The 15,775-nt window shown below is 39.9% G+C and overlaps 3 protein-coding genes across 4 annotated transcripts; 1 reads left to right on the top strand and 2 right to left on the bottom strand.

The window, feature by feature from the left end:
* Positions 1-173: 173 nt before the first annotated feature.
* snx5 (sorting nexin 5) lies at positions 174-7,633 on the bottom strand. Its single transcript, XM_004077463.4, has 13 exons — positions 7,473-7,633; positions 6,244-6,348; positions 6,049-6,159; positions 5,786-5,907; positions 5,574-5,697; positions 5,183-5,278; positions 4,984-5,089; positions 4,831-4,906; positions 4,696-4,735; positions 4,538-4,624; positions 1,673-1,832; positions 1,513-1,598; positions 174-1,148 (listed from the first exon to the last, which is right to left on the bottom strand). Exons 1-13 carry the CDS (start codon positions 7,503-7,505, stop codon positions 1,098-1,100), a joined length of 1,197 nt encoding a protein of 398 aa, XP_004077511.1. The 5' UTR covers positions 7,506-7,633; the 3' UTR covers positions 174-1,097.
* Positions 7,634-7,721: 88 nt separating this feature from the next.
* mgme1 (mitochondrial genome maintenance exonuclease 1) lies at positions 7,722-13,118 on the top strand. 2 transcript variants are annotated; one of them, XM_023963248.1, is made up of 6 exons: positions 7,962-8,253; positions 8,350-8,689; positions 8,764-8,998; positions 10,445-10,577; positions 10,739-10,869; positions 12,484-13,118. In XM_023963248.1, the coding sequence occupies exons 1-6, from the start codon at positions 8,188-8,190 to the stop codon at positions 12,521-12,523; spliced, it is 945 nt and encodes a 314-aa protein (XP_023819016.1). In that variant the 5' UTR covers positions 7,962-8,187; the 3' UTR covers positions 12,524-13,118. The 2 variants fall into 2 exon arrangements, with proteins under 2 accessions (XP_004077512.1, XP_023819016.1); XM_004077464.3 differs by having other exon boundaries at positions 7,722-8,689.
* On the bottom strand, positions 10,882-14,138 carry LOC101165666 (glycine N-acyltransferase). The gene is made up of 5 exons (XM_011484688.3): positions 13,990-14,138; positions 13,806-13,916; positions 13,555-13,663; positions 13,131-13,257; positions 10,882-13,033 (listed from the first exon to the last, which is right to left on the bottom strand). Exons 1-5 carry the CDS (start codon positions 14,059-14,061, stop codon positions 12,622-12,624), a joined length of 831 nt encoding a protein of 276 aa, XP_011482990.1. The 5' UTR covers positions 14,062-14,138; the 3' UTR covers positions 10,882-12,621.
* Positions 14,139-15,775: the final 1,637 nt, after the last annotated feature.

Genomic DNA, 15,775 nt, shown 5'->3' on the forward strand with positions numbered 1-15,775 from the left:
TCAGACAGAGGATGGGGGAACACTGCCACCTGGTGGCTAAAATTCAGCAAACTCAAAAAAAAAAAAACCCGGATTGTTTACCATCAAAACATTGAGAAGCATTTCTTTTTAAACAATCGGCTGTAATCTGCACAGATTCTGTTCAGAACCAGACAAAAACTGAACATCAAGAGTGGGATTTGGGAAAGTATAATTGTTTTATCACAAATTTACAAATGTTTCACTAGAAAAGTACTTTGAAAAGAAAGTCGCATAGTTGGAATCTTTTAGAAATACATTCAATTTCATACAAAACTATAATGCATTTCAACAACCCACTGAGCTTTGTTTGATTGTAAAACGTATTTTCTTACAATATCATTAGTGCATCTTTTTTTTTTTTTTTTTACTTTGAATCTTAGTTGAAATATATTAAGCTTAATGAACGATACCGAAAATGAAACAGGAGCTGGAAAGGAAAGCACTTAAAGGACTGAGCTGGATGGGATGGATGAGATGCTGAGGACATTCAACACGTGGTGCAAATATGGACCTTTAGTCCACATGCAGACTGTTGCTTCATGAGGATTTTTAGCCTGGATTTGACTCAGTTCCTCCATCACAAAGACGTGAAAGTAAGGCGACGGATCCGACAGTCCAATTCCTGCTTTCTTCAATCACAACAAATTTGTTTTTGTAAAAAAGAAAAATCAAAACTTTCTGGGTGTGTTTGTACACTACTGTCAAGAGGCCTGAGAGTCCAGGAAAAACCTCCCAGGAACTGGTGCTGCTTAAGTGGAAAAATGTTTACACCAAAAGACATAAATGAAGGGGAAAAAGTGTGTCCAGCTGCTCTTTTTAAGGACAAAAACATCATCAAAAGGCAGGAAATACAATGAAGTGTCGTGAAAACACAGATATGAATTCTGACCGTCTCGGTCAGACGGTGCTCCACGGGTGAAGCAGAGGCGGAGGACTGTAAACATACAGACGTTCTGCTTAGAAAGTGGCATCGGACCCGGGTGTGGAGAGAGACGGGCCTTCAAACCGAGTCCGTGAACGGCGCTGAGGACGACCAGCCGCTCGGTGAAGGGGGGACATGAACGCCGACGCGGCCGTCAGTTACCGCTGAGCAGCTCGATGCATCCTTGCAATAGAGTCATGTTGTTCTGTGGAGACAACGCAGGTTTGCATGGAGTCCTGATCCAACTCACTTTCACTGGGCTTCAGTCTACGGGCCTCATCCTTTCACTTTGGGTAACTGTGCTCATTAAAAAAATTAAACAAATTAATCTATAGAATCTTCACCAATAAACACGACTAAAGCTTCAGCTCCACTCCAGCACAAAAGAATCTTTTTGTTTAGCCAATTACATTTTCCCAGAACTATCCTAACAATCTGGTTTGTTTTACTCCACTAGAAGAAATAAACGTACTAAAAAAACCTCTTAAATTCCAGACATTACTCATTTAAAGCTTGTGGCCTTTATGCTAACCCATGCTAGATCACAAAAAGGAATCTTTGTTTCTCACCTTGGCGTGTTTTACTTCAAGCTCAGCCATTTCTACCAGGTTCTTCCTGAAGGCCACAACACGCCTGGCCTTGAAGTTAGTCAGTTCTGTGGGAAAAACATTGTGCAGTTAACCACAAAAAAAAAAGGCGAGCTTAGAGTTAGTTTCTAATAAAACTGACCTTTCTTTCCCGACTCGGAGAGAGTGTCAAATTTCTGCAGGCAGCGCTTCTGGTGCTCCTCTGCCTGAGAAACGTCCTTGCCTTTGAGCCGAGCTTTGTCCAGAGCCTTGTTGGAGTTCTCGTAGTCGGCCAAAGCTCGGGCTCTCCGGTACAGAAGGTCCTGACAGAAGACAGGAATGCAATTCCACTTAGGGTTGTGCCGATGGACGATATCATCGTCCATCGTGATGGGTGACTGACATCCCGATGGAGAGACCACCATCGTGATGCCACGCCCCCGCCACGTTGCGCGTCGACACCATAAGCCGCAGTTACATGTACAAAATATCTTGATGGGATCAATGGTCGGATTAGAATCCAACCGTGTACATGGGCCCAGAAAAATGTTTTCAGAATATAAAAACGTTCACTAAGGTCACACTTTCCGTCGGAATAAATCATTCGCACATGCGCAGTAGGGTTTGAAAAACGGAAGGATATAAACTCCGCCGAGCGGCCTTTTTTCTTCAAACTTTATTGTATGTAACAATTCAATACAAAACATTGTTAAACAGCGCCGAGCGGCTATATACATTGACATGTCAGCTCGGTAAAATACGAGATGATCTTCTAAACGTGCTTTTAATAATGTTACGGTTATTATGAAACACCTGTTCGCTCATCATTTGAATTTTAATCCGTGTGGTCAGTGCTTTTTCTGAACGAAGCCAGGATTAGCAGTATGCTAACACGGGCTAACAACATTAGCTTTGGGTGGTGCTGCTCGCTGGCTGCACGTAAACATGTAAGAATAACATCAGCCTTTATTTAGTCGGGACACGACTGGAAACACAAATCCGCGTGATTGTTTGAATGTTTTTTCTAAGGACTGAGCGACATTTCTGCTTTGAAGCTCAAACCGCTGTGTGTGCTGACGATCCGAGCTCTGCTCAGACACACACTTTTAGACCCGGTTCTGAGTTCGGTTGATTGTACCCCTAGAGCTGCGGGACGGATCGCAGTCTTAAATCTCCCACACATACCGCTCATGCCCCCCCCCCCCCCCCCTTCCCATCAAACACAAAGCTGTAAGTCCGCACTCCCCCGGAAGTGCGGGAGCGGACTACTTCTCTTCTATTTTGTTTGTTACTTTTTTTGTTAAAGTCACTTCCCTCAGTTTATACTGGATCATCGCGGATTGGGAAATATAATGAAAAAAGCAAAAAAACGAATAGCAGTTATACAAGAACGAAAAATGTAAAAATACCCCCCCAACCCCCCCGACGATATCATCGTCCATCCCGATGGTTGACAGCAAACATCGTCAACGGCCAATTTAAGGGACATCGCCCAACCCTAATTCCACTTAAAAAAATGAATACTATAACAAAACTGCAACTGGATTCTTTTAACCTTTGTGCTATCCTAGGCGCTTTAACATTGGGAGTTGGGTCATCTAGACCCACTAGACAGTGCTCTGAACCTTTTTTCTTCAATGATTTGTGATCTTCACTGGTGTCCATGGATTACATGAAATCTTTCCACCTTTATCCACCTTTGTCATGGTAGGGAGAACACGTCAATGTAAGGGTGGGGTCATCTAAGATAGCACAAGGTTTAAATGGTCGATTTGATTAAACAACCAATCAATTTCAGTTCCAAAACCAGCTGATGAGGTGAGGTGATTCAAAACAGCGTCAAATGACAGAATAATAAAGCTTATCAAAAAAAAAAATACTCCCAACAAAAAGTTTGCCATTTTCACCAGAAAAACTAACAAAAAAGAAAATTGATGCCAGAAAACAACAAAAATCTCATCAACTAATGAGCCGTCTTTGTATTTTAGGAAAATTTTGCAAACAGATGGATGCAAAAAAGCTTCTATTTGAGGGAAAAATCGTTCTAGAACACGGATTGGTCAAACTGGTCACATGACCTATGCTTTGTCCACTCTATCACAGGATTTGAAGATGGTTTCACTCACAGAAAGTCCCACAATTCAATGAATCGTCAGTCGTCTGGGGCCTTGTGAGCATTTCTCTGTGGCAGTGTTGGCTTACCATCGTTTCAGTACAAACACAGCTTCTTTTTTCAGATTATAACAATATTTCCACGATATGACTAAAACTGTACACAAAAAGTGTAAATGTCTTTTTAAAAAATAAACTGTTTTGGTTTTATAACAAACAAAGTGAAAACTATATTTAAACCTCCAGTAAACCTGACTTCTTCCAATCACAATTATGTGTCATAACTCTTGTCATGTTTGTTTTCAAACCAATTTTAAAAACCTTTTTGAGACCTTTACATTAAATGATTTTAGTGTCAATCCTACTGTGTGTCATTGTAAACAACCAAAGCGATCGGCAAACGGACTAAGGGTAAACAAAATCACCACATACGATCTTCAGTTAATAAACACCTTAAATTCATAAATAAAAAGTCACAGCAATCCAACATTCGTATCCATTCAGCCTTTAGCATCACATCTTTAACCGTCCAGTCTGAAGGGAAGCTGTCACCACAACAGGTACATCATTCTTCTGTCCTACTCCGTTTTTATAACTTTAGAAACGGATAAAAAAAGAACAAACTGGGTTGGAAAAACAGCAAAGACAAGAAAATAGAGTGATACACATGTTCATCCACCGATGTCTACCTCTGTTTTTGCCTTCCACATGCAGTTTTGCACAAAATCTCTTTGCACAGCAGCATATATTGTTAAATTTAAATTGCATGACCAGTTTTGGCCTGCCTATGTCCTTCTATAGCTTGTGATGTTTACACACAGTTTCAATGTAATGTTAATGTTGTATCTTGCATCTTGGATGCAATAAAGAAATCTGAGTCAAAACAAACATATAATGTGCGAAAAGCATCTCTCACCTTTGCAGCTTGGATGTCCCTCATGTAATATCTCAGCAGCTCTGTGAGTTTCAGCTCCTCATCAGATGCAACTCTTCCTTCCACTTTCTTCAAACACACACACAAAAAGTTTTGGAACAACTTCAAGCAGAATTTAATAAAGTAGTAGTTCTACCTACTCTGAGCTTCTCAAACAGATCCGAGATGTGGTCCAAGGTCCTGAAAGGGTTAAAAGAATACAACATGGAGCTCTAGAGTTGCATTTTAAGAAAGATTAGTTTAACCTTTGATATAATTAAACATTCAACACTTACTTGGTGTTTGCTGTGCTCTCTTCAGCAGACAGACTGTTTAAAGTGGCAGAAAGACGAATGTAATCATCTGCAATATCTGCAAAAACACAACATCATTTGTATTCACTGAATGTGTATTTTTATTCAGGTTGTACGGTGAAACTTTCACAATACTTTTGTGTGAGCGTGTCATTTTCTCCGCTTTGGCAGTGGCTTCTTTGATCTTGCTGAAGTAGTCGAGCAAAAACGTCTTCTCCTGCTCAAAAAAGTCGTCCACTTCCTTTTTGGGGAAACAAAAGCACGCGGCGGGTCATTGAGGAAGTGGCTGCAGCCTCATCTGCCGCGCTGGAATCGGAGCACGCCGGAGCCCTACCTTCACGCCGGCGATGAGGACCTCGTCTGCAGACTTCACCATGTTTTTAAAGAACCCTCCGAACATTTCCTTGGCATTCTTTCTCCTGACACTCAGCTAAAATCAGGGATTTAAAAGAGATTGGAGTTGAATTCAGAAGAATGTAAATAGTTGCAAAAAAAAATAGGAGTAATGTGCGTCTGTGTTTTTCTGAACAAACTTAAATAAATGTTATAAAGTGATTTAGTCCCGTCCGCAAACTGCACCGTCTCTCACTGACAGAGACTGCACTGATAAGAGTAACTGCTGATCCCAGCAGGAAGTTTGCCATGTGTCACTGCTGTCCGGCGAGCTCCACTTCCTCTCCTCCAAACTGGCAACCCAGAAAAACAAGTCAGCATTGAGAACTTACATCCTGGTCATACTCCAGAAAAATCTGAAAGTTTCTGTCTTTGCTTAGAACGGGATGAGAGGACAATCTTTGCAGGAAGACTTCGTGCACTTGGACGGTTTTCTTGAAGACAGCCAGGTATTCGCTGCAAAGAGGAAGAAGACGACACAAAAGAAGTGAATGTGGCACGAAATGAGGCCACAAAACATTTTGATTCGAAAAAGCAAACTCACGCCTCCAGCTCCTGCTTCATTTTAGTGTACTCCTCTTTTGTCATGGTGGCTTCCCCCTCCCCAAGTTTGTGCATCTTCTCCCTGGGGCTCTCAAAGTCAGGCTTTGGGGGGGCTGGAGGTATCTGCAAGTAACACATAGAAAGTATACTTTTCTCCAAAAGGGAAACAGCTGTCCGTTAAAAAAAAAAAAAAGTACAATTTTAATGAATAAAAAACAAACTAAAAAAGATAGAAGCACTCATTTCTTATCAGGTGTGACTCACTATTAGACCAGCATAGTCTTCAGTTTCAACCAAAGTGTCGTGCAACCAGATAAAGTCTTCATGCTGCCTGGGAACAGAGAAATCTGGCTTCTGGAATGAGCTTAGTGTGGTCTGACAAAAGAGAAGCACTGAGTTTTAACATTTGAGCAGCTGCAGCCCCGTAGAATGATGCAAAAATCCACTTCTCTTCTTTACCTTTGTGTGGACCGTGAACTTGACTTTGTCCCGTTCACAGAGCGCGTCGGGGATGTCGATGAGAAGAGATGCATCATTGTTTAAGTCCACAGACACAGAGCGCAGCTACGCAGAAAGACGATAACACATTGATGTCGCGTGAGTGCGGAGGCTAAAGATGAACTTTACAGTTCAACAAAGTAAGAATATAAAGGCAAATGTGTCATTTCCAAATATGCAAGTGTATTAATAAAACATATAGAAGCATTTTCAGGGAGCATCAGTGGAACTCCATCATCGAAGCAAACCTAAATATAATATGGAGTCTTAATAAAGTCCATAAATCCTCTGTCTTCAACGGTTAGTTCTCTAAAAGAAAGGCTCTTTTGGCAGCTGCTGTGCAAACTTTTTATTTACAAAAAAGTTACCATGCATTTAAATGAAACCTCTCTCCGTCTATGCAGCTGCTTCAAACATTTCTTTCAGACCCGATAAGACAGCAGATCCTTCCTGAATGAAGGAAACATGGGGGGCTGGTCTGGGCAAAAGGGCCTGAAGGCACATGCTGGGTCCTGCTTGCGCTTACAACAAGGTCCACACCCAGGCCGGACACTTCCATTCTAACATATCAAACTGTTTTTTACAACATGCTCAATTCCTATGAATTGGAAATAAAACATGATTTTGTAACTATAAACTACTTTGAAGGCAGTCCAGGTATTCAAAAAGGCGGTTGTTGAATGCCTAAAAGCCTAGAGTTTACTGTAAATAATAATAATAATAGGCAGACTAGGATAGGTAACTCCACTGAATCTGTTATTGACATAAACCTTTAGAAAGAGCAATCTGTACAAACAAAAGCTGCGTAAGAAGAGGAAGGTGAGGTCTGAAACTGTGAATATACTTTTGATAAAGAGAAATGTTTGGGCATTTTTTCTGCACAACTAAAAGCACAAATATTTAAAGATAGTCGTAAAACTCACCGTGTGACTTTAACTTTGTCAAATAAATAGCTGTAAAGTTGTGCTTTCATACCTAAAATAGCTTTCAGTATAAAAAGAAGGCTGTTTGCGTTCCATTAAGTTCAATATAGTCACGTTTGAGACCGTCATTGCAGTAATTTTGTCGCCTGTAGCGAAACGCTAGCAGAGCTAGAAACACCCATAATAAACTTGAACGCAACCGATAGTGTTAGCTCTCCAAATGCTAGCTAATGACTTCAGGAACAGTTTGAAAATCAAAAGTCTCACCCTTTCTTTGTTGTTTTCGTCAAACGATGACATTGTGCGATTAGAGTCAATGTGATGACCAAACTTGCACGGCTATAAATCCAATCTATCCACAGAAACCCTTCACTTCGGGGCTGGTTAGCTATCTAACAAACTGTCAAATAGTTGTCCGCCTCCATCCTGATGACGAAACGTTAAACTCCACCATGGAGGAATCTGATTGGCTGAAACTGAGAGAGAAAAGGGCTGCAATTGGTTCGACGGCAAATCAATCTTTTTACGTCATACTACTCTTTTTACGAGATTTTTTTTCAGACAGTATTTTAACTGCTTGTAGCAGCGAAACTGCTTTAGCAAAAGAAAAAGAAAAATATTTATACACAAAAAAGACGTCCTAGCTATATAAAACAATTAGCTAATGGAAACACAGCTCTATTTGAAAGACGTTACTGCCTCTTGTGGGTAATGTAGTTTACTTTTCAACTGATGAAAAGAATTTTCCATAAAAATGACTACAACTCCCAAGACGCACGAAGTGAAACAATGAAATCGAGTCGTTTAGAAAAAAAAGCGCTTTTCTGACGAGTTTCTCTGGAACATGTTGGGGCAAGTATGTAAAGAACCGAAAGCTAAACTCGTATTTTACCACGAACTACCTCGAAACTTCTTCAGCTTCATATTATGGTTGTGTATATAATATAGTCCACAGAGCTTATTTTTACCCACAGTTGCGAGAATGTTGACTCTTAGCCGTGTTTTTGTCTCTGGAAGCATGATAGTCTGTCAAAGCACCGCCCTCTCAGTGAGCTACTTTTCTGCCTGTCATTGCCTGACATATCCCAAAAAGAACAGTCCTTACAGCGCAGTGGACAGTGAACGTTACTCCTCTCTCGTGAAGGCTGTCATGTCGTCTAGGGTCAGCTCTCAGACTCCAGAGAGCCTTCAGGTGGAGGACGAGCACATTTATGGACCTGTTGTCAAAGCTCAGAAGCTCTCCAGACCAGAGATGAGGGAACCCAAAATCCTCCATCCTTTCCTGAACCCAGAAGGGGCCCTGACCACAGATGAATCAGGACCACCGGTCCACATTCAGCTGAATCGAGGCAAATCTTTTGCACCGAGTGTGACGCGGATTCTCCAACAGACTCTGTCTACTGAGCAGCTCTTCTACCTGGACCGATGGAAGAGGAGGATGGTGGCTGAGCTGGGAGAGGAAGGCTTCAAACAATACAGTCAAAGTAAGATCAGGATGTTCACTTTTATTGTGACGCCTCTTCAGCTTCATCCTCATCGTTCTTTTGTTTTCAAACAGGTATATTCAAGCAGGGGAAGCTTTTCCACTCTGCTCTGGAGGAGATTCTGATGTCAGGGGTGGCGTGGACACCAGGGACGTCAGGGACACCAGAGCATCCACCTGATGTTCAGGGATACCTTCAGAGCATCTCCCACATTCTGGAGGACGTCAGGGCGGTGAGAGCCATCGAAAGCACGGTGCAGCACGGCCCTCTGAACTACCTGGGCGTTGTAGACTGTGTCGCTCGCTACAGGTAAGACACCTGATCCTTACAAAAAAATACCAAGAAGGAGAAAAGTTTAGAGGTTGAATTTTGGAAAAAGTTTGAGCAATTTTTGAGCTATTGTTTTGGTTCTGACCCGGATTTCTACCAGCTGACGGATCCCGAAATGGTTTGTTGACCACAAAACAGACTTATTTAGGCCCCACATTTTGTGATGTTTATAACTAGAACAGTACTTTGATTAAAACAATAAATACTGTTATTAACTGGTCTCCAGTTTGCAGACTTGAGAACAAACCAGTTCCTTTGGTTGTGGTTGATAGATCTGGACCTGATAGACGAGTATTTTGTGAACGATCATAATACCGTTACAGTAGTTCAGCCTACGGGAAATGAAGGTATGAAGCAGGTTTTTTAAACCTCGTCTGGACACACAACTAATTTAGTTATAGTCCTCGTGTGCATCCTGAAACTCAAGTCTAAGTCTGAGGTTTCTTACTAGGCAGATTTTTTTTATTTCACTAGACCAGGGGTCTGCCACCTTGACCACTTAGAGTCATTTGGATCAGTTTCCCACAGAAATCAGGAACACCCTTTGGAAAACCCGGTGTTTCAAGGGGAACGGCATCATTTCACTCCTTCTTGAAGAGATGTTCCTTTTTTTTTTGTATCCTCTTTGTATTGCTGTGTTCCCTAAACTGTGTGTGTAATTTTTTTTGTATCCTCGATGAGAACTATTTCCCCAGAGGCAACAAAACTAGCATATATTTTGTAAATAACTAGCAGTTAATCCGCTTCTCCAATAGATTTTTGTCAAGTTTTTTTTCTCATCTGGAGCAGGATGTTTTTTGGGGCAAAAGCTGCGTGTTTATTCTGGGATGTCTCGCCGCGTTGAAGTCTTTGTTGTTTGCTAATTCCTCATTACATATTAATCATACGGGTGCCATTAAACGTACAGTTTTCTTCAGGAACTTGAATTTTCTCCTAATTCTCCACCGTTATCCTCCTCCATGCGTTCACGCTGCTCTCCTCCTTTAGCAGCAATAAGATATTTAAATAAAAAAATGAGCCAAATCTGATCACACAGGTTCTCTACTGTTTATTATTGTAAAGAATTTATTTTAATTGAGGCAAATGTGACTATTCAGGAGTAAAGAGAAACTTATGGTTGTTGGTGACAGAGCTACTTGATGTCATCCGTGTACCTGCGACGCTATAAAGCATGAAGTGTGCATGATCTGACCCAGAGGATGCATGTATAGGTTAGAAAATAAGTTCTCCAAGGACTGAACCCTGAGGAACTCCATTTGCAACAGTAATTCTCAGATTTGCAGACCGATAAAAATGCTCTGAGCTCTGTTTTCAGGATGGATGCTAGCCAAACGGTGGGTCATACCTGATAATCTGACCCACTCTAAGTATTTTATGGACCATACATACTTTACTATAATGTCATATCCTATTACCCGTCTGCAGAGGTGTCCTGTGTGTCATCGACTGGAAAACGTCGGAAAAGCCCAAACCATTCCTGAGCAACACCTACGACAACCCTGTTCAAGTGGCAGCCTATGCAGGAGCTTTGAATGCAGATGAAAACTACGAATACCAGGTGATTGTGTTAACATAGACACAACTGTATTCATCCTGAACATGGAAAGTCCCCTGTTAAGCAGACTCAACAGTGCAAAGGTGGAGCAGAGGAGCTGTTGTTGTGTTTCTGCAGAGCTGCCACATGCTAACACGTGACACTCGGGTCATTTCTCCCTGTAGGTGGAAAATGGTCTCATTGTTGTGGCCTACAAGGACGGCTCGCCTGCTCACGCCCACCGGCTGGACTCGGAGCTGATGTCAGAGTACTGGAAAACATGGCTGCTGCGCCTTGAGGAGTTCACAGAACAAAGGTAAAGATGGCGTTTCATTTTTAATGCAATCAAGTTCTTTATTTCATAGATTTTTGTGTGTAAAAAATCTACACATTTGGCTTTATTTATAAAGAAAAAAATCAGTCTTTCCATCTGCAGAGGTGCTGCAAAAAATAAAACATTTAAAGCAGTACATTTAATCACAATCAAATGATTCTTCTTCAGGAATCACATGTTAGCATTTTCTTATGGTATTTTTTTTTTGTTGATAATGAAAGATATATATTAGTAAAATTAAGACACATTTGAATTTCTGAGTAAAAAATAATAAAGAGCTCATTTGTGACGTAGGAAATATTCTTGTTGGCCCCAAAGCTTCCTGCTCTGCTCCATTCCGATGCATCCGCTTGTAAACGACTAGATCCACGAACGTCTTTGTTTTCCTCGTCTGAGCGGGGATCTGTATCTAAACTGTTCGTCTGGATAGGTAATGTTAGGTTGGGGGTGTGAGGGGCTGTAAGCTAGTGGGAGAGCGCGTAAACATAAGGCTCTCAGTACAGAGTACGAGAAAGGGGGCTAGAGTTGCTCTTCGCCACCGGTCCCGCCCACAACTCGGAGGGGATTTTCTGATGAACTCCTGCTGTTGCTGCAGAAACTATGTCCTAGAAAACGACACAGGTTTTTAGTTTTTAGGTAAAAGTGGCACAATCGCGATTAAAAGACCACTGGGAACGCTCTGAAAAGAGATGATCAGGTTTGGGTCTTTAAGATGTTAAAGTCCTCGACTGTGAAAAACTTTTCTTTTCTAGTGGAAGACGTTTGTATCTTTTTATGACAAACCATGTTTATTTTATTATGTTCTTTTAATAACGGAATAAAAGCAGAAATAACCCAAAAGTGACGGGTCGTAACTTTTTCTTTCCCTAAACTGTGTTTGTAATTCAAACTGTTAAGGAGTTGTTATTTTAAATAACCTGTCTTTACATTTAAACAAAAGTCAAAATAGATTTTAATGTATTAATTTACAAATAGATCAAAGAATCATAGATATAGGAACTCTGTCTGCGAGCTCGCAAAAGTGGAGCTCTGTTATCACTCGCGCATTTTTTTAACGGAATAATGTGGAAAATTTCATACATGGCTGGAACTGAACAAATTGAGATAACAATGGATTTGAACGTACAAGAAATGTGGGCGTGGTTAGCTAAAAACTTCCGTTGCTACGGAAATCCAAACGTTTACTTTTGCGGATTCTGCTGAAACTTGCGTGGATCTGTTCGGTATCCCCAGGCGACCAAACAATAGAATGGTTGCTATGGAGATAAAACCAACAGAAAAGCCGCCCTTTTTCCTTTTTTCTTTTCTTCACATCCTCTTGTCACATAGAGCTTTGACTAGCCTTGTTCAAAGGAGGGCGGCGGTGGCGCGTAGAGGCGGGAAGCGAGGGCGGGTACAGCCTTTGGACCGTACAACGCCGCTCGCGACTTTAATTGAATCTATGTGTTAAGTTGAAAAGAAACCTGAATTCACTCAATTTGCTGCTCGTCGTAATACATAGTAGAGCTCAACCAGAATTGGTTCACTGTACATTAAAGTGCAGCTCTTATTTTTCATGCACTCATTTGACAAAGTTCTCCTTTTTATTTTTTGTAGGGCCAATCAGGGATCAACAGCTTCTGCAGAGAAGAAGTGAACAAACTCACTGCTCTGCAAAAACAGGAATTTGATTATTGGGCAGTGGAAAATGACTTATTTTAATTATTCTACTACACCAACATTTTAAGTTAATTGTCAGAAGTTATTGAATCCAAACCAGACTTGTCTGTGGGACGGATCTTCAGTGAATCCCATGCTTGTAAAGAGCTGGTAGGAGACAGCGTTCTCCTCCTCCACAAAGCAGAACACGGGGTAGCCCTGAGCCTTCAGGGTCTTGGCCATGCTGCCGATCAGGGCTTTGGCGTAGCCCCTCCCTCTGTGCTCCGGCAGCGTATACAGCATCCCCATGGCACAACACGCATACGTCAGGATCCAGGACACCGGCCTCCCCTCGGGATCCAGCACGCAGCGCGAAGGGAAATGGGCAATCATGTCACGGATCATTCCCAGGGTCCCCGGATGCTTTCCGAACTTCCAGGTCTGATTTACCAAGTCAAGGTGGGACTCGCTGAGGGAGCTCAGGGAGAACCCCGAGGAGAACCCTGAGCTGTGGAAAAGAAGAGCGCAATGTAGAAAGAAAGGAGAAAATCTTTAATGCTAGTTTTTTATTGAATAAAACCATGTTTTCTGATTGTGTGCTGTACCAGTCTGTAGAGGGAAGCCTGGATTCATCCTCCAGGATCATCATGTGACACTCTGAAAGTTTGTTGCCGGGCACATTCTTCTCAAAAGCAACCGCTCGGATAATTTCCATTTGAGACCGGCTGCTGCCTGCAACAGACACGGCACAAAACGCACCAACGTCGTATTTGACACGCTTGTTTTTGTTTAAATACGTCTCAAGTTTGGATCATTTTTGTATTTTTCGATTTAATGACAGAGTAGATCTTTGATCTCATAACCATATGAGGTAAAGTCTGCTGACGTACAAACATTATGGTATGTAGGACTTTGAACTCAATGAAAGAGAAAAACATGCTGAATAAAAAAATGCTTTATGGTACACCTGCTTCTTAGGTGATACAATATTTTAATTTTTTTAATAATATAATAAAATCAAAGCATTACCAATACAAAGGTACCTGCTCCATTCAATAACACTGGGGATCCTTATTGTTTCTTCAAGAATGGTCGCATCGCTTGCAAAGATCAAAATATCTTTAAATACATCGCTCTCCTGTGCAGAACAGCAATAAAGAGCATTTAAATATTTGAATCAAACTTTATTAAAAAAAGACACTTAAACTTTGAGCAGCTCAAAGCGCTTTCAAATCCATTATGTTGACTTGGTGTTTGTTAGAATACTTTTTAAAAGTTACCTTTTCGTAACTTGGTTTGCAGACAATAACGCGGAACTTTGGCCATTTGTCCACCAAAACCGTGACAGGCTCTGATTGCACTCGATTTCTGAGAACTATGAAGCCGTAAACCTGTGAAAAAAGACGTAAACGTGTCGACGCCGGAGCGATCTGGCTGTGAGCAGAATATTCTGCAGGAACACACCTTTAAAGATCGAGGTAAGAACCGTCTCACTTCATTCTCAGCGACCTCAAGCTGGTCTTCCGTCAGCTCCATGATAAAGTCTGGAGAAACGCAGATTAATGCGGCAGAAATATCAAACTGTTTACAGTACGACGGAAACGAGTTTTTTTCCGCCCACTGGAAAACTTTATTTAAAAAACTCACTTGACAAAAGAACAGGCTTTTTTTATTTTAATTATTATTATAGAAAGTGTATTAACACGATGGAACAAAGCCAGGAGGTATTACACATAATTACATTAATAACTTATGCTAATGCATTTTTGTGAGTTGAGTCACTTATACGGTTAATATAAAAAACAAAATACTTCTGAAAGTGTACAGAAGCACGTCTCTGATCACTATTTTACCTTTATTTTACTATTTTACCTTTGCAAATGTTGCCATTGTGAGTAACAAATTAATTGCTTTCAAAATGACACATTAAAATGTTTTCATATCAAATAAAAGTCCTTATGAAGATGATATCTGCTTTCCATAAAGTCTTTGAATGTGCAGATCCAAAAGAAGTGATGAGGATAACACTTTTTTTTTTAAACTTCCCAAACTTTGTGTGTTATTAGGTACTTATGACAAAAACACAGGCTTAGAGACTGACGTTGCATCTTGTAACAATAGTTTGAGGGAAAAGTTTGAACATTGTCCTGTTTCTGTATTTTGGAGCAATTTACAAACATAGCATGTTTGAGGAAAAAATAAAAACGTTACACTAACTTAACATAAAATTTTATTTATTTTCAATTATTTAGTCTTTCATTCCAGTGAAAAATATGTTTTAAATATCATAATTTTGGCAAATATATTCATAAGAGAAAGAGGCGAGTTTTTAAAGAAGCAGACTTGAAAGCATATTGTGGCTCTACAAAAAATAAAAACTGAACTAGAATACTCCTATTTACTTAATTTTTCTTTTTCTTTATTGGTTCATATTATTTTGAGTATTTCTTTGTATGACAGTTATAAACCTGTTTTTCTTTGGTTTGTGTAAGGAAAACGTTTTTACAAGGTCTTATAGAAGGGTCTATGTATATTACCCTTAAATGTGCTCACATTTCTTCTGAATATTGAATTGTCAACAAAGTTTTTCTTTAAAACTTAAGGGGAAATCTGAATTTTAACAATAACTCTATAGGATTTGATAGTTTCATTTAGTTTATAAATATACTTCACCATTTTAATTTTAAATTAAACATATTTTTGTATTTTGCAAAAGTTATTTCTGATTTTATTTAAAATAGTTTCATTTAACAATGCAGACAAATGACATGCACAAAAAAATCAGTTTGAGTTTATGAAATAAAATAAATATCAAACAAAAATCTATATGAAGAGTTTCATTTCTTGACTAAGTCTATTTCTAGATAAAAACACTTTTTGTTCTTTATCTAAAGGTTGTGCAAAATATAAAAATAACTGAAGTTAAATTAAAAATGGTTGTGAGACTTAAAAAATGAGCATGAAGTAAACATAATGCTTAGTCCAGTTTTTTACATTGACATTACTTTAACATACTTACTTAAGTAGACCTAAGTATTCAAATAATGACTCAAGTAGATGTAAATAAAAGTATTTTGTATAAGAACTATTTGAGTGTTTTAACGAATCCATAGAATAAATTGTAGAAAAAAATGAAATAAACAGAGATTACCCAACTCCTTTTTTATGAAGTTTGTTGCCATATATGCCAGACTGTTTCTTTACTGAGAGGTTTAGGGTCTTATATGTTGATTGAACATTGGAACAAAAT

This window comes from Oryzias latipes, chromosome 15 (genome assembly GCF_002234675.1).
Source record: "Oryzias latipes chromosome 15, ASM223467v1".
In the NCBI taxonomy this organism is placed as follows: Eukaryota; Metazoa; Chordata; class Actinopteri; order Beloniformes; family Adrianichthyidae; genus Oryzias; species Oryzias latipes.